This window comes from Ruditapes philippinarum, unplaced genomic scaffold, assembly GCF_026571515.1.
Source record: "Ruditapes philippinarum isolate M1 unplaced genomic scaffold, ASM2657151v2 ctg4737_1_1_1_1, whole genome shotgun sequence".
Lineage (NCBI taxonomy): Eukaryota > Metazoa > Mollusca > Bivalvia > Venerida > Veneridae > Ruditapes > Ruditapes philippinarum.
Genome location: NW_026853887.1, coordinates 31,091 through 50,482, shown reverse-complemented (window position 1 = coordinate 50,482; position 19,392 = coordinate 31,091). Strand labels below are relative to the sequence as shown.

General features: G+C 32.4%; 1 protein-coding gene across 1 annotated transcript in view; it reads right to left on the bottom strand.

The window, feature by feature from the left end:
* LOC132738256 (uncharacterized) overlaps positions 1-19,048 on the bottom strand; it is a 28,618-nt gene extending 9,570 nt beyond the window's left edge. Inside the window, exons 1-4 of the mRNA XM_060725724.1 lie at positions 18,887-19,048; positions 8,227-8,868; positions 7,180-7,338; positions 5,937-6,315 (exon numbers count right to left, since the gene is read on the bottom strand). Of these exons, the coding sequence (XP_060581707.1) occupies positions 5,937-6,315; positions 7,180-7,338; positions 8,227-8,793 (1,105 nt within the window). The 5' untranslated portion in view covers positions 8,794-8,868; positions 18,887-19,048. The remainder of the gene's footprint in view (positions 1-5,936; positions 6,316-7,179; positions 7,339-8,226; positions 8,869-18,886) is intronic.
* Positions 19,049-19,392: the final 344 nt, after the last annotated feature.

Genomic DNA, 19,392 nt, shown 5'->3' with positions numbered 1-19,392 from the left:
CACATGTGTCACCTCATGATAGCCATAACTCAGCAAAAAATCATTCAACCTAAACCTTGTGTAGTATGCACAAGTGCTTCAGCTACTGATCAATCCTGTGAAGTTTCATTGAAATAGAATAAGTGATATAAGAGCATTAGTCTGGACAAATTTTAAAAATTATAATCATTAAAGTGCCAAAGCTCTGACAAAAGTCAATGAACCAAAAATGTTTGATGAGAATCATGGCATTGATCATTCCTGTCAAGTTTTGTTTGATGAAATTGCACCAGTAGTTTCTGTAGCCCAACAAATTGTGCGCTTTAGTACGGAAGCGTCCTGGTGCCAATTTAACATGCTCTATAAAAATTGAAAACTCAACGTAGGAGATAAAAAAAAGCCTAAGTAGGAGTTTGTTACTCCTATTTAGAAGATAAAAAAGCCTAATTAGGAGTTTATAACTGCTATGTAGGACTTTATAAGTCCTACGTAAGACTTTCTTATTTCTTCTACGTAGGAGATAAAAAAGACTAATTAGAAGTTTATAACTCATACGTAGGACTTTTAAACTCCTACGTAGGACTTTTTAACTCCTACGTAGGATTTTTTAACTCCAAAATATTTTTAGAATAATTAAAGATCCTGTAACACAATTTGCTCATGGTTTATATCAAAATATGATGCTCAAATTAGGAGTTTTCAATATTGTGAGTTCCAATAAGCATTATTTATAAAGATATTACCCAATTTAACATTCAATGTTAATAAAGGGAGGTAATTAGAAATTTATTTCTTTAAATTCTAAGTCAAATTTTCCAATAAAAAATGAATGCATGTAATTTATTGATTAAAAATAATGTGCACAAATATTTGCAGTACACATTTTACATATTCTTCGACGTTTGAAAATTGTTTTATTTGCATAATTATATACATGTATAATTTTTGCAAGTGTGGTATTCACACAGTAGCAATATCAATCACAAAACATACAGGATCTTTAAATATTTCTATATCAATCCTAAGATGATTGGCTTGTTTAGATTAAAGGTGTAACAAATATTTAAGATTTGCGATATGCGTACTTTAATCAACTAATCAATCAATCAATCAATCAATCTTTAATCAATTTTCGTAAATCAATTTTCGTAATAAACACACATTTTTGTGTGTTTTTATGCCCTCTTCGAAGAAGAGGGGGTATATTGTCGGTCTGTCTGTTTGTCGGTCCGTCGGTCTAGCTGTCCGTCGGTAGACCAGATGGTTTCCGCTGATCATCTCGAAAAATATTTATCACAAAGTCTTCATATTTCACATAGTGATTGGTCAAAACTAGTTAATGACCCCTATCGATTTTTAAGTCACTAGATCAAAGGTCAAGGTCACAGGGGCCTTAAATTTTAAGAATGATCTTGAAAAGTATTCATCACAAAAGTTGTCTGATTTCACATGGTGATTGATCATATGAAGTAGATGACTCCTATTGATTTTGGGGTTACTAGGTCAAAGGTCAAGGTCACAAGGCCTTAAATGTCAAAATTAATTTCGCTGATTATCTTGAAAAGAATTTATCACAAAGTCGTCATATTTCACATGGTGATTGGTTATAACTAGTAGATGATCACTATTGATTTTGGTATCACTAGGTCAAAGGTCAAGGTCACAGGGGCCTTAAATGTCCGAATGGTTTCCGCTGATTATCTTCAAAAATATTCATCAAAACTCTACATATTTCACATAGTGATTGGTCATAGACAGTAGATGACCTACTGATTTGTGGGCCACTAGGTCAAAGGTCAAGGTCACAGAGGCCTTGAATGGTAATATGATTTTTGCTTATTATTTTGATTACTTTTTATCACAAACTCTTCATATTTCACAATTGATTGGTCATAACTAGAAGATGACCCCTATTGATTTTGGTGTCACCAGGTCAAATATCAAGATCACAGGGTCTTTGAATGTTAGTATGATTTCAGCTCATTATCTTGAAGATAATGATCACAAAGTCTTTATATTTCATAGTGATTGATCATAACCAACAGATGATCTGTATTGCTTTTGGAGTAACTAGATTAGAGGTCAAGGTTATAGGGGCCTTACATGTCAGAATGGTTTCCGCTGATTATCTTGAAAACCATTTGTCACAACGTCTTCATATTTTTAAGATTGATTGGTCATAACTAGTAAGTGACCCCTATTGATTTTTGGGTCACTAGTTTAAACGTTAATGTCACAGGGTTCTTGAATGTTAGTATGGTTTCCGCTCATTATCTTGAAAGCTATTTATCACAGAGTCTTTATATTTCTAAGATTGATCGGTCATAACTATTAGATGACCCCTATTGAATTTTCCATAATTGAACACTTCAATGTATCAATTTATGGCAAGTATCTCTAACATAATTACCAATAATGTGAGTCAATGGCTAGAAAAGGGGGCATATATGTCGTTCGACGCTATTTATAACACATTTCATAGAAGTTACACTTGGTTTTCTACGTAATCGCGTGAAAGAGTGGGGGTGGGGTGAACTAAAAATTACGAATATTAAGTAAAAATATTATTGTCATTGTCAAATTATTTTTGAAAAGGTTTGTTGATTGAATTGAACTAGGGCCATTCGAACTAAGAAAATTATTGTTATAATCATAAGGTGGCGAATCGTTATTTTGACTGTGGCGAATCGTTATTGTGGCGAATCGTTACTTATTCGGTAATTTCATCCACTCTTTCACGCGATCACGTAGAAAACCAAGTATAACGTCTATGAATTGTGTTATAAATAGCGGATTTTTTAGTTTTTGTTGTATACGATGATTATGCGGAGAAATTTTACATTTTCTTTGGTTATCTTTCAAGAACTGTAAAATACGATTTTCCTCTAATGCAGGCGATTTTTAATATATATTTTTGCAATTTCATTTATTCAAATAAATGAGACCGGAAGAAAGATATTATAAACACCAAGCACTTCACAGGCAAATATCAGTTTAAAATTATAAAGATTTTCGGAAATTCTGTTGATAATTTAAAGCACGGCTGAAGCCATGCCCTTAACAATTTACGCACTGAATAACTACAAGTGACGGTCTTTTCCTCTGATGCTCGACTGTAAGTCATGTTGTATACATGTGTTTATTTACAAAAAAAACAGCTAGTTAGTTATTCTTTAATAAGATTTTATTATGCGCACACTTAACAGCGACAAAACGATGGTAACAGTATGCCAGTACGATGTTGACAATACGTCGGTATGATGGCGAAGTACATTAGTACGATAACCATCGTGCTTCGTCATACTGTTGATATTGTAATGTCTTACTGGTCAATGTACTGTCACACTTTGTTATTGTTCTGTCGTAACGTTAACCTCGTAGTGTCATGACCCGCACTTTACGTTTTCAGAGAAACGTTCTGGCCCTAATATATTTATATATACTCGTATATATGAAGAAAAGAGTGCAAAAGTATCTTGCAAATATTAATTAACCACGGTGTATCGTAGGAGGCTGTGCAAAAAATAGGAAATGAACAGAGAGCATTAAATGAAAAACAAGACAAATAAACATTGTTAACATACATAAGCCTTGTTTACTTATATGATAAACTTTATACATGTAGTTATCGACAGAAGGAAACAATCGCATGCGCAAAACAATTAAAATAACTTACTTTGTTATCGCGAATAATAGTTAAGGGATATAACTTGTGTTTACAAATAATACATAATTCTCTGAAGAGTTATTTTCATGTTATTTATATATATTCGTATACACTAGATGTGTTTAAATGTGTTAACAAAATCATTTTTATAAATCTACAGAACTCGTTTTGCCATCAGTTTACATGCTTATAGTTTGGCTATAACTTTTTCAATTCAGCTCAAAGAAAATATAATAAATAATCGTGAATTCATGAAGTTGAAATCCTGAATTCGTTAAGTTGAAATCTTGAATTCATGAAGTTGAAATCCTGAATTCGTGAAGTCGAAATCGAGAATTCATGAAGCTAAAATCGGGAATTCATGAAGTTGAAATGTCCCCACCGGTCTTTCGTACTATTGACATTTGATAACATTTCACAGAATAGTTATAATAAATTATATATCAGCAATGGAGCCGAGCCCACAACAGATAAAACGTATATCACACCGAATGTTTCTGCCAGCCCGCATAGCTCAGTCGGTTAGTGGGTTCGATTCCCGGGTTGGTTAACTAAAAAATACTATATATCAGTCTTTCGTATGAGATTTTAAATCGAGGTATCGTATCTGTGTGCTTAAACACTGCGTACGATAAAGAACCAAGAGCTTCTGAAATTGGGCCAATTTTTTTCTGTATCTTTCACTGACTCCTCAAGAAAATGACTTATATTTTTCTGGAGGACGACGGACACAGGTATGTCACTTTGTGCTCAGATGAGCTAGAAAACACAATTCAAAACAATGGTTAAAATAATCAAACTATAGGCCTATAAGTCAACTTCTGAGAAAAATGTCAATGACTTGTTTCTGAAAAGAAGTGACAGGCTTTATAATAATACACACATGAAATACTAAAAAAGGATGTGTAAGCTAGATTTAAATATCTACACCCTTGGCATTGTACTTCATTGACAATTTCAAGGATATGTAAACCAAGTACTCCCAAGGGTTTGTCATTTCCGACCAAAGATGGCATGGCTTACATAACATTAAATTGTGTAGATGTTCTCTAGGCAATGCTACTTGTCAAATATCTAAGAACTTGGCAAAATGGTTGCACAAAAACACTTAATTAGTTTACCTGTACAATACTACATAAATAAACTGAACGCTTTTAAATCCAATGCATTATTTATTGTAAAAGATAAATAAATTATTTTTATATTTACTCCACATAGGTACAAGCATGAAAATTTGAAAAATGAATGATAATAATAATATTTTCATGTAGCTATATAATCCAAATTATTAATATACATAAATAATCATTATTCAAACTCTATGTCTGAGGACAAAGTATTATATCAATTTGTAACCTTCATGAATGTGTTTGCATGAATAAATATCAATTAAAATAATCCAAACAGTCAGGAAAAATATTTACCAATACTGACTGATTCGTAATACTTTTATAAAGGTAAATATTGCAAGTTATTATTTATCTTTACACAATAATGATAATTCACATGTGTTACAAGATATACAAATATCTGTTTATTATACAATATTGATAATCCTTGAATAGTATTGATCTGGTGATTTCATATTGCTCTTGTTATCTGGACAAATATTGTTGTCAAATACTGTATTTTTCTTTTTAAATAAAAAAAAATCGCGATTTTCATTTTATTTTTATCCTATCAACACTTTCGTATTGTCTATAAGTCTTAACTAATTAAAGTACATTGTAAATGCATTTCGTTTACACATGACCCTTTTTCAGCATTGGCCATGTTTCCCTGGTTTTTGTTCCGGTAATCGCATATAAGTACTGTGATAGAATATATTTGTTAGAAAAAAAAGTATGGTACTCAACACTGTTTAACGATCTCTTTATTTCACCACCAACGCTTCAAGAGAAAACACATAAAATTAAAGATAACACCTAAGATCAACAATTCAGGTGTTTTAGTATAACAAAAATTGTATATTACAGATGCAGTCACTTTGAGCACAATATGCGCTTGATATGGACATTTGGGACTTGAAGAATGAAAATGAGGCTAGGCGGTGTACAAAATGGATTTGATATGGCTTAGATTTGGACTTGGAAAAGAAAAGCGATGCTAGATGGAGTTCAATGAACATTTGATACAGATATTTGGACTGAGAAATAATGGAACATCATGTGAAGCACACCTGGAGGTTCAATGGTTATATTTCATCAGGTGTTAAGTACAAAGAAATTCGTAATAGTTATATCACATGGATAACAAATGATGTCATGTGATAAAATGTTACATCACTTACTTTGTTTAGAATCAATATATTGTTCTTCTTCCTCGGCTTTACTTGTTTTTGTCAGCTTCTTTTGTATATCCTCTCCTAATTTAGCCAGGTCTGTTCGTTCTTTATCTCCTTGTTTATGAATTGTATCAACCTCTTTGTCTCTTTCGTCATTTAATCTTTTCACAGAAACATCAGTTTTATCCTGTATCTGTGCCATTCCCTCGGCAGTTTGAGACACAAGAGATAAAAGTTCTTCCTGTTTTCTTTTTATCATATCTAGTTTAATTTGGTCATATTGCTCATCTAATCCAGTCGTCATCTTGTCTTGAAGTACTGTTGCCGCATCGTCTAGTACTTTTCTTAAATCATCTTTACAAATGACAAGAGTGTCATTTTCTAACTGTAATTATAAAGACCATAAAATATACAAGTAATATATTAGTATGCTAGAATTTAATATTTGTTAATCATTAAATGTATATTTCAAAGATATATTGTATCTACAATATTTATTTGTAACAAATGCTTGTGTTAAGTCATCACTGATTTGTAAATTGTATGCTGATCAAAATTAACCGCCTCCGTGGTCGAGGCGTTAGAGTCGATGACTTCTATTCCGGTTACCTCTCTGACGTGGGTTCGATCCCCGGGAGATGCTTTGGTAGTTTAGCACGGAGGAAGGTAGTCTAGTACTGATGTAACTCTCCTGGAACGATAGTTAGGAAACTACCCGCCTATATGTCTGGAATACTGTTGGGAAAGGCGTGAAATGAAACAAACAAACAAACTGATCAAAATTATGATAGATTAAAATGTATAAAGTAAATCTTTGCCAATTTTTGTAGTAAACAAAATTAGTGTTTAGTCCTGTGTCGCGTCATAGTCACAAGAGCGTAACCAGGTTAATTTACAATCAAAACATTTTGAAAATTAGTATAAATTATAAGGTTTATAAGATTTCATTGATGAAAAAAAACATGTTTGTATATTTCCTTACGAGCCGTTACAAAACGGTCAACATTTTATAACAGCAAACCATTTTGTTCCGGAACATTTTATCATGTTTACGCACGTGTTCAGCAAACAACAGGCATTCTATGTTTTTGTGAATCGACCATAATTTAAGAGAAACAGTATTTTTCCATTACAACATGATTTGTATTTTATTAAATTTATACACTTTTAAGTAGATTACACACACAATTTTTTGTGATGTAGCCATACTATGAAACGTTTAACGCATTCAAATGTTGAGTTTAATCACCTGTATAAGTTTCTGCTTAGCATTTTGCGCATGCGTGTCTGTAGCTAAATACACAGGATCAGAAAGTAGTTGCTGTAATAGTTGGAAGTATTTCTGAAGATCTGAATCACCTACTTCAAGTTTTGATGAATGTCGCACATTTCTTCCAATTTCCCTTGCCTGGACAAAATAGAATAATAGTTCTTGTTTATTTTAATCTAAACATTTGAAGGGTATAAAGATATACCTAATAAAATATTTCTATAAAGTATACTATTTGATTATTTTGTTTCTCTAATGTTGATTGACATAAAATGTATCTTTTATTTAGCACACATGGATATTGTTTGTAAACAGAACAAAACATTCGGATGCAGAATGTTTTAAGTAGGTTTTTACAGCTGCATGCCTCCAGATTCATGTTTATTGCCATAAAAAATTAAAAAGTGTATTTTAACTTAAAATGTGACGTGAATTAAGAAAATATTTTACAAATTGCAAACCTAAAATTATTAGAAATAGATACAAATATGCATAAATAGCCGGAAGTTCTGCGTTAGTCACGCAGATGAAATATGGTAATTAAAAATTAATACTGCAAATCATTAATCGTATGTAACGTGTAAATTATTCCTTGAATTTTTTTTATAAAAGTTAGAGTACATTTTTCTCAAGTTTAACTTTCTTGATTTTTTGGGGAACAGCTTGAACTGTATGACAATGATTTCGTGCTTTCATCCGCTTTTAAGGAAATACAATTATTCTTGTCATACAGTCTTTTTAGAAACATTCGTTTTCCAAATTCAAACTATATTTTTAGCAAATATTAAGCTTTATACTAAGTATGTTATGAACTATACTATAAACTAGCAAACTGGTAAGTCATAGTAAAAAATCATTCCTTACTAGGCTACAATATTTTTCCTAGAAAACATAATAAAATCTCAATTTATTATAGATATCAAACTGGTGTGTAAAATTCCTTAGTTCAAATAAATATATAAACATTGTTTTATTACCAATAACTAAACATAAGTGTTAATAGATAATATCGATATATTGTTTTACCTCTTCAAACATATTTATCTTATTATTGAGGTTTTCCTGTACTTTTCCCTGAAAGTCTTTGTAATTAAGGATAACGCTGATTATACCATTGAAATCTGTTTCTGTTGCAGATGCCTTGTCTTTATACCCGTCAGGGGGCAAAAAGCATTTCGCCACTTCCCAGAAATTACTACACCACTGAGTAGCATAAGTGATTTTGTACGACGGACCGTTGTATCTATGTGCATTCTGTATTTCAGTTTTGAAGTTATGACATATCTTGTTAGGACAGCCAGAAGAATTGTACCTTGTTGAAACATTTCGATGATAAGTACATTTCCCACGCCTAACTTTACATATGTTGTCTGTAGGGCAATGAACAACATTTTCCGTACAGCAACTTGAACAACAAGTCCCACTAGGTAGGCCATTAAAGTAACATATATCATGTAAACATTTCAATTGAAATTGTTGGATTTCATTACAAACAAAAAGTTCAACTCCTTCTTTAGTAAACAACACAGCTAACTGAGCTTTAACCCAGTTATTGTATTTCTTTTCTAACAGTTTAGGGCTATATGAAGCCATTGTTTCGAATCTTCTGTCTGTCACAGCTTACAGCATTACGTACATTGGCGTGTCTTGTGAGCTCCAAACTTATTCCTGAAAAATATGTAAAATGCTAAAGTATATTATTACATTTTTTTAATTGAACCAATGTATATTTATTTTTAAACATTGTTAAAGTTTAGGAACATATAATAGCACAAACATTTTATAAGAACGCGTATAACACAAGCTGACTGCTGACTGCCAACAATTTTAGTACATTTTTACGGAATACCGTTAGGGCCATCGTGGATATACGTTAAAATACAGAGGGCGACAATGTAATAGTGCGACAGTGCAATGACGACAATACGACAGTGCGATGACGACAATGCGAAAGTGCGATGGCGACAATGCGATAACGCGATAGTACGATGACGACAGGGCGATAGTGTTATCGCACTGTCGCCATCGCATGTCGCATTGTCGTCATCGCACTATCGTATTGTCGTCATCGCACTGTCGCACTGTCGCATTGTCGTACTGTCGTCATCGCATTATCGCACTGTCGCCATCGCATTGTCGCACTGTCGTCATCGCGTTATCGCATTGTCGACTATCGCCTTCTGGTGGACGGTTCTAAACTACTGGCGAATAAAATGACGTTATAGAATATGGGAAAAATTAATTTTCTTTTGTCAATAAATCTTTTTCTTGCTGTTATTTCTTTTCCTTTTATTATTTTTTTGTTTGTTTCTTTTCTGTATACTAATAATGTTTAATTAAAATTATGAATTAATAATAAGAAACATTTTATATATAAATACTGAAAGAGTTATACATAGACGGAGAATGTAATAAATTGTCTGAAACTTTAATATACAATGTAATAGAAATATTTCAGATGAAAATGATCTTATGTTGACATTATAAAGATGCAAAAAATCAAAATCATTGTTTATTACCTGTATAAAAAAAGACAAACAAATTATATTCATAGATCGTCATCAGTGGTTTTATTGTTTTGTAAGATGTAAAATTTATTATATTACTAACATTGTAAATAAAGATACATGTAATTAGAAATTTACGTAAGCATATTTTTTTCTATATATCTAACATAAGTGGTCAACAATTTTCACTTGAAGATTAATTTAACAGCAGATCCTACAATAAGTTTAACTGGTCAGCATGTTGTACTATAGTCAACTGATTCAGCTGGTGGACATAGTGAAACAATGTGTTTCAATGTTGAAAAACACATCTATTCATTATATTTATTCCGGAAAAATTCTTACTGTTTACTTTTGTTGGTTTTTGTTGTTTGTTTTTTTTTAAGGGAAACATGCAAAATTCGAATTAGCAACTACCTGCCGGTAGGTAGTGGCGGATTAAGATCAACCAACTACCTATCAAATTGACGCTTCTTTAGATTCTTATCAATATCTAAGATGGAGCCATTTTTGGTGCTTGGTGAAAATAGCGATTTTATATTTCTTAAAGATAGTAAATAAATATGATTAAATAAAAAAAAACATTAAAGATATACTAGATTTCTGTGTCCACTTGTTTTAGATATAGCCAAAGTGAATTTAGCTCAACCTTGAGAAACTGCTTATGAACAGAGGTAAATGATAGTTGTAGTGAAGTACTAATTTATTTTGTAATGTTAGTAAAAATTGGTTTATGGTTTATGCCATATTTTCTTCTTATACTATATGGTCAGCAGACTTAACGTACGGTGCTTTAGGTACACATGTATAGTAGAATCTGCTGACCAGTTAACCCATTACCGCATAAGCATTTTGTGAAAAATGGCTGTTTTCATTGAAAAAACCCCTGTTACACAAGTTCAAATTGCTATGAAACTATAACGTCGGTGGTTCTACTCAGGTACCCGTTCGTGCCCGAAATAATGCACGGAAGGGCACCTGAGGTCTTCCTCCACCAGTAAAGCTGGAACGTCGCCATATGACCTATACTGTGTCGGTGTGACGTAAAACCCAATCAATCAATAAACTATGAAACTATAAAAAAATGCTTTAATACTGATCAAACTTGGCACAAGTGTTTACTGAGCCAAAGCATTTGTATCTTGATTTCCTGTTACCATGACAACGAGGGGACATTTCAAAACCACTATGTTGTGTTAATTTTTTCCATCAAAGTTGCAACTTCCCGATGGGTCGGGATAGAGTGAAGGGCTTTCAGCGTTGGTTACACGCTACCTTAAGATCGACCTGATGCCATTTTAAGCCTCTCACAAGTCCAATTTTTTCAGTCCCCCTTCAAACCCCCCTGCAGAAGAGGTTACTCCCTCTCTTGCACCCCGATGTATCTGATAAATATGGCATGGTTTTCACTATTTGAGGCATCAAAAGGGAGGATAAAAAGGATAAAAAGGCGTGAAAACACGTCAATATTAGGTAAAAGGTAAAATGTGTTGATCATGTTATCAGTTACACTTACAGGGAAAACAGTTGACCAATTAGATATCTAGAGAAATATGTTATTTTGCCAGCATAATGTTAGTAAATATAAAAGATTCTACATCTCACAAACCAATCAAACCACTGCTGAGAAACTAAAATATAAAAGAAATTGCTTGTGTGGTTTTTGCCGTATTTCCTTCTTATTCTATATGGTCAGAAGATTTAACGTCATGCAAAAAACTGCTGACCACTTAAACGTAAGTATAATCTGCAGACCAGTCAAACATATAGAAAAATCTACATCCTACAAAACAATAAAGCCACTGATGACCAATCAAAAATATAATAGAAATAGCAGTATTTTTTATATTAAACAAAGCCGACCAGTTAGAATAATTATGAAATATATTTAGAATTATAGAGAAAACTTATGAATTAGAAATGTAACCTGCCTATAACATTCGGGTTGGCAGTAATAAACGCGTATTTTCATTTACACTGTAAAATTTGTTCTTGACTGCAGTGAAACATATTCTCCGTATTTTCACTTGTGTCTTGCCGGACTTCTTTCTTCTAGATTCAGCCGATATACAACATTTAAGGCTAAGACTATCAAACTGTCAAAAATAGAAAAAAGTACACGTATATAATAATAGCTCAACTCATGAATATTTATTTTCATACCACTCGATAAAAATAAATCCTGCATTTATAGAAAAAAAAATATCCTCTATGTACTACTGACGCATTAAATATTTTTTGCATCTTTTAAATGTCAACATAACATCATTTTCATCTGAAATCTTTTGACTTTTTTTTTAGAGTTTCACACACTTTATTACATTTTCGTTATATTTTAAAGAAGTATTTCCCCTATCTAAGAATTTAATTCAATTAAAGTATCGATTTTGGCAATATCTGTCCCCTATCTTTTGATATAAAATGCTACTTTTTATTAATTTATAATTTTATTTAGATGTTTTCAGTATACAAAAAAAAGAAACAAAAACAAACAAAAAAGGAAAGAAAACAAAAAAAAACAAGAAGAAAAAAATCAATTGACAAAAGTAAATTATTTTCCCATATTCTGTACCGTCAGCTTATTCGTTAGCAGTTTATAATTGTCCACCAGATGGCGATAGTCGACAATGCGATAACGCGATGACGACAATACGATAGTGGGATGGCGACAGTGCGATAACGCGATGACGACAATGCGATAATGCGACAGTGCGATGACGACAATGCGATAGTGCGATGGCGACAGTACGATAGTATTATCGCATTATCGCACTGTCGCCATCGCATTATCGCACTGTCGTCATCGCATTATCGCACTGTCGCCATCGCATTATCGCATTGTCACCATCGCACTGTCGCATTATCGTACTGTTGTCATCGCATTGTCGCACTGTCGTCATCGTACTATCGCACTGTTGTCATCGCACTGTCGTGTTTTTTTTGTCGTCATCGCACTATCGCACTGTCGCATTGTCGCCCTCTGGATTAGAAAGTCTAGCCACGATGGCCCTTACGGTATTCTGTACATTTTACTAGTAGCCTTTTTAATTGAAAACAGTTTTTTCCCTCGTTGGTGCTTTGTCGGTCGAGTCTTGGGTTATATAAGAATAAGCTCACAGCACTTCGGAACCTATAGCATATGTGCGGCCTCTCCATTCATTCCGCCACTCCACCAGCAATAATTTTTCTAACATGGTCAGATTGTGTCGATTTCAATTAGCCATACGTTTTGGTGAGTGCCATTTCCGTGAAATCAGCATATTTGTCAAATTAAAAGATATTTATTACAACCCTATCTATTTTTAACTTGCATGATATCAAATTAATGACACACTTATAATACATCATCATCGGTAACCCGTTCATACCAATCGCAATTACTCGGTCCTTTCCGTCAGTCTTCGCATAAGGAACTCGAACACAATAGTATGAATACACAGAACGGATACGGTATTTCGGTCTAACCTACGCTAAGAAACTAGACATGTAAACAAATGGTAATTTAATGTTGGATGTTGTTGACAAGTTTATTTCCAATATAATCAAGTAAATGCCCACTTAAAATAAGTGAATTCATAGATACAAAAGCAAACAATACATTATTTCAAATTTATTATTATGGTTGTAGAAACCGAAAGCTGTTGACATTCAGTCGCATTTGTTTAAAATTGTACATCAGAGGGCATATGTAAATTAAAAATGGTTGTCAGATATATTTTCAATCATAATTGTAACGAAACAGACTTAATTTTCTTTTGGATGTCAATTATATGAACATTCGTTAAATACATCTTTCTCTTTATGTTTACATCTGAAACCACGTGGTAGAACTACTTTCACTCCGTATTATTTCCGAGGTTATTATAGATAATAGCCGAGGCAGTTCCTAATGCCATGCGTACTCGTTACGTATGTACTTCATCCGCACGTGATGAATGTAATTCAGCGAAATCTGTAACCGTGGGTTCCGAGAAAAAATAGCTACTATTGTTTTATATGACTGTATAATATTGTAATAAACATTATACGAAATCTTGTATTTCATTTATTATAGATGATACAAAATTATAATCATGTTTCACAATATACGCTACATACTGTGTTCATTCAAGAAAATATAACTACTCCTTATCTATATGTATATACGAAATATTGTATTTCATTAAAGGAAGACAACCCTGGTATGCCATTATGTTAGTATTTATACTAGTTATCTCTCTTTACAAGTCATGTGTCTTTTGAAGGTTAAGTTTTTAAGACTTCTTATATTACAGCCATGGATAAACTACTGCCAAGCCTAATTTCCCTCAGTTGAAAGTAAACAATCTGAGAAAAAGTTTTTTTTTCAATCTTTATTCAATTATTTCAATTATCAATGACCGGAAAAAATAGACCGTTTCACAATATTATAAACATCCCTTATGATATCAATTTTGCTCATTAAAAAGTTTGATTGCACTTCTATTATATTTACGTGAGAGTGGAATGTCACGAGAATGATTAAATGCTTTACTAGTCGCTAGTCTTTGTTATATTGCAAATCACCTGAGAACAAATCTATAGATTGATATTACAGAACAAAATTGTCCTTATTACCAGTAAAATGTTTGTATTTCAAATTGATAAAAGAAACGACATTTAATACCATGTTACTAGTTAGGCAGAAATCGATTCAAAGTTTCGACTTATCGTGTTACAGATAACAATGATTGATTTACTTAAGTACTACTAGCATGTAAATATGATTGTTGTGTTTCTTGAACAAGTACATGTACTTATTTTACATTTAAATGCTGAATTTTGTGGATTTCAGATATAGTTATAGTATATGAAACAATTTAGTTACGAGGATATAACACTGGCTTGGGCGACATCAAAGGATGTTTCTGTTAACGAAATGGCAAGGCCGTTAGGCCGAGATAATTTTTTGCAAAGTCCCCTGATGTCGCCCAGCCAGTGTTGTATCTCCGTAACAATCGAGTTTTATATACTATAACTGTTTTTCGCAATAGCATAGTGTTGCAGAGAAATATTTAAAGTTTCCAGTACCTTCAAAAAACCCTGTCTGAGTTGTTGTTTTTTTTAAATGACCGCGGCCATCATTTTGATATGTCCCCTGTCCCCTTAAATTGAGAGTTCTGGTCTTCACACTTATCTAGACAAAATATCATCTAATGAAATCGACCATACCAAGCGGTGCTAGAATTTACCATAGTCCAACCACTAATAATTTTTAATTATACATTTAGTAAATTTGTTTCTATATTACTGTACACCTCTTATCATATGTAAATATGCTGAGTATATCAAGAAAGTTTGCTAGAATAAAAATGTTCCAAGCTAATTTTAGATTATTAACCAAAGTAAATGTGTTATGATTTATTTGAAATACTGCAATTTCATTGGACAAAAATAATTTCAAACACTAAAAATTATAAAAATGTGAACCAAGTGAATGTTGAGGGGAACAAAAACGTTTATAAACGCACGGCAATAGGACATATATGTGTTCAAACACATGCTTAATTTCACCATTTAACATCAACATTCTCGTTATTTATCAACGAACCGGTATGTTAATTAATATTGTTTACATGATGCAGGGCTGATTTGAATATATATTTACATAATTCTTAAATCAAAGAAAAAACTAAGTATACTGTCTTTGTTATTACTGTCCATCATTTTCATCTGTACATGTAACGTAAAGGCATGCCTAAACTGAAGGCGAAAAAAGCTAGGTGATTTTTTTCGTGTTTTCGCGTGGCGCCCCGCTATGCAGAGATGCGATTGATTGCGGGCCCAAAACACAAGGTGCAACATGAGGCGTGTTTTTGTGATGTGGGTTTTCGACCCGGCAGGCGAAGACAAGACAAATTAAACGTAAAAACACATCAGATAGTATATGGCGCGTTTTCGCGTGACGGGGCGAAAGGTCGCCACGCAAAAATGCGATAAAGTTATGATTTGTCGCCGTTTTCGCGTGGCAGGTTTTCGCCCCGCCAAGCAAAGATACAACAAACTGTTGGTAAAGTTATTGTTGGTAATTTCGCGTGGCGGGGCGAAAGGTCGCCATGCGAACACGCCAAAATGTCATTTTTCGCTCCGCCAAGAGAAGAAAAAAAGTTTTTTCGTGTTTTCGCTTTTTCACCGCGAAAACATGATCATGCGACATGGCACAAATCAGCCAACATAGATTAATGATCGAATACCTCAATGTTTGCTATGCTTCTTGACAAATAGTATTGTGTTCAACTCAATCATTCAATTTGAGTAAATAAAACGATTTAATGTTAAAGTACCTATTTCCCTTACATGCATATTGAAATAATACAAGGTGGTTGGTAAAGCCGTTATTTGATTATTTGACATGCTATTCTTGTAAATTCTAGCCATTTTTAGAGAATCATAGTAACATGCGATACACAACGTTCCATTGACATGAATGATATTTTTAAGAATCAATTATAATTCAATAAGCATGCCTAAACTTGCCATAGAGTCTTCGAGTGGTCATACAATTGAAATTGATAAAAAAAATCTTATGTCGACATCACATTTGAGCTTATTTTTTATACTTTACCGAAACGATTGCTATGATTAAATACACATCTAGCAATAATTAAACCAAAATGTCAGCACAGATTATACGATATACATTCTAAATGTACCGTAAAACAATTGTGAGTAAGATTAAACAAATAATAAACCAAATTATTGTTTGATTGTTCGTTAAAGAACTGCGAGGGGCTAGCTGTAACTCCGTAAAATATTGGTAAACGAACTTGCACAATGTTATTATCACTTTTTATTTTCCAGTCATTAATGTCAGCTGTGATAGTCACATTATATTATTTCAAAAGCTTTTAACATGTTAATGATAATGATAGCAAAATCTTAAAAAATTACATGTTTGATGTACTTTGTGGACCGATTCAGTACGTACCAAACAAAACAAAAAGTTCAAAGGTTGCTTATATAAATGGGTTAATACTTTATATCATTTATATTGTGGCACACAGGGAACACCCGTCAATCATTCTTTATTAATGTTTACGTGCAGTTTAATCACAACATACGCACACTTTAACTGTAATGGTTTAGGGTAACGATTACCAAAAAAAAAAATCAAAGCATAGAAGGCGCTGAATTTGTTTGGGTCTCAGAATGTTAGAAAGGTGAAGGTTGTGAGATTATAAACCAATTTGTTTTTGTATAGTGCCACCAATGCTTTCCAGCGTTTTAATTGTAGTAAATTGGCTATAAGACTTATTGCAACACTGATAATCAATTCAATGTTTATTTGACTTAAACAAAAAAAATGAGTTGCCTCCATTGATTTGAACTCCAGAGCGCAAAAACCCCTCGGCCACGGTGGAGTTATATTTTAACGGTCTGAAGAAAACCATATTATTCTAAATTAGGGTTTGTAACCCTTATAATTTCGATGCAAACTGTTGTTTAACACAGATGTAAATAATTATGGAGCTTACTATAAGCATGTATATATATAAAGGATAAAACAATATTAGAAATCTTCGACCATTCGGGAACTATTTTGCTTGAAAATAATGCACCTGTCATTTGACCATCTTTACGCAGTGATCTCCCTTGAATTTTTTCAGCGTTAGTGTACATATAAAGGGAAGTAACCGCTTCAAAAAGCGGACTACTTTCGGCATTTGCAATTAACAGCATCAGGGTCTGAAATTTCGCTACCATTATTTGTTAGGTCTGACGACTCAAACAAATAAAAACTAATATGTTACATGTTTTTCTAATTTGTTCAGCTCCAAACGTTTTGTTAAAAATCTCTGCAGAAGACATGTTGATTTGTGGTAATGGTATTTCAGTATATTCTACATTTCATATGAAACAGCTAATTTCATTGAAACATTGAATTTCAATATTCCAATGAGAGGAATTACTGTGGTCTAATTGACCTCAGCTTAGTATTACAATATTTGTAATTTACACAAGATTACAATATATACAAACGTTTGGTTTAAAATTCTCTATTTAACGACTTTATGCAAAACATTATAGAAAACTGAAAGAAAATAAATAAAGAAGCAAAAGAGGTAAGACCTTTTTCCTTACATTTTAAAAACGATACAGGACAAATGTTCATACTTTTTATGTTTTAATCTTAAAATATCTACTTTGATGTCCAATAGCCTAACACATTTTTTTTACAAAGATCAGCTGGGCCGCTTAAACAAAAAAATCCAAAAGTTGTTCATAAAAATATTCAGATATAGATTGAAAATCGTACTTTTGGGCTCTTTCAAGCCCGATTTGATCGACAAGCGTTGAAACGCTTTTTAATTTTGAGACATTTTTCACAATAAGAATCATTATTCTAGAAAAACGGAGAGAGCGAATGGTCTGAAATTGTACACACACATTATTTGTCTAGACCTTCATCAAATAGAATATTAATGAGGAAAAAACATTCCGGTCTCGTCATGTCAAAAAATCTCAGTGGAGTCCTTTCAAACATTTAAACGGGAGATTTAAGCAAACGATCTAATTAAAGTTCATTCTTTTACAGTCACTTTTGTCTTTAATATTTGCTAACTTTACGTAATCATCCACCATACAAAAAAGACCATTATCTATTGTAACTAAAAACGAGGAAAATGGATATTAAATTTAACTTTGCTCTTAAAACATACATACTCATGTATCTGCTCGAAACATTAACCTGTGTTTTTTTTAGTTGTCGTTGTTTTTTGTTGTTGTTTTTTGTTTTGTTTTGTTTTTCGTTGTTTTTAACAAGAAATGGAGTTAGTATGGAGTAGTTTATTCTAAAATTAATAATGATGACTAAACAATAAATGCACAAGTTTTACAATTTGTAGACGATTCTGCCACATGGTTCATTTCTGGATCTAAACAATTAGAGGTTAAGAAAATGCAGTTATTGTTAGTAATCTTTAAAACAAAATTGCAATAAATGTATTTAACAATGAAATTATATCAAATTTAATGTTAAGAAATGTTAAATTAAATTATCAAAAAACACTGTTGAATTCTTAGGCACGACAATTAACAAACACTTAACGTGGAAACGGACGGACAGACAGACAGACGGCGAAAGTAAAAACAATATGTCTGGCTAAAATTTTCTTAAGACATAATCATTGTTTAAAAGCAATAAAATTATGTAAATTTACCTGATTTCCTACTTTATCTTGGTAAAATTTCCTAACTATTGTAACTAAAAACACATTTCAAGACCCCCTCTATGATTTAGATTATTTCATCAATTTTTCTTATCGCACAATGCTTGTACATATCTTTACGACTTATTTATAAATCAGTATAAACACCCTTGTTTAAACTGTCTCCCGGATCCAGTGATGATCGTTTTAAACATAGACACGATTTTAAGTATCTTTAACACAGTCATGTACATACCTGTATTACTTAAAGATGGGCGAAGAAAAAAAAATATCTTTAATATATCGAACATAAGATAAAATCAATAAAATGCGTTTTATAAACATGCATAATGTTTAGATCGGTACATTGTCTTAAGTATCACTGTGTTGTATCAATTTCATAAAATGCCATACATGTATACACTACCTATATTATTTCCCCTTAATTTTCTTATTTTTATTCATTATATTCTTCAATCGCAATATGATACACTTGTCATTTCATATATTCTGACAAT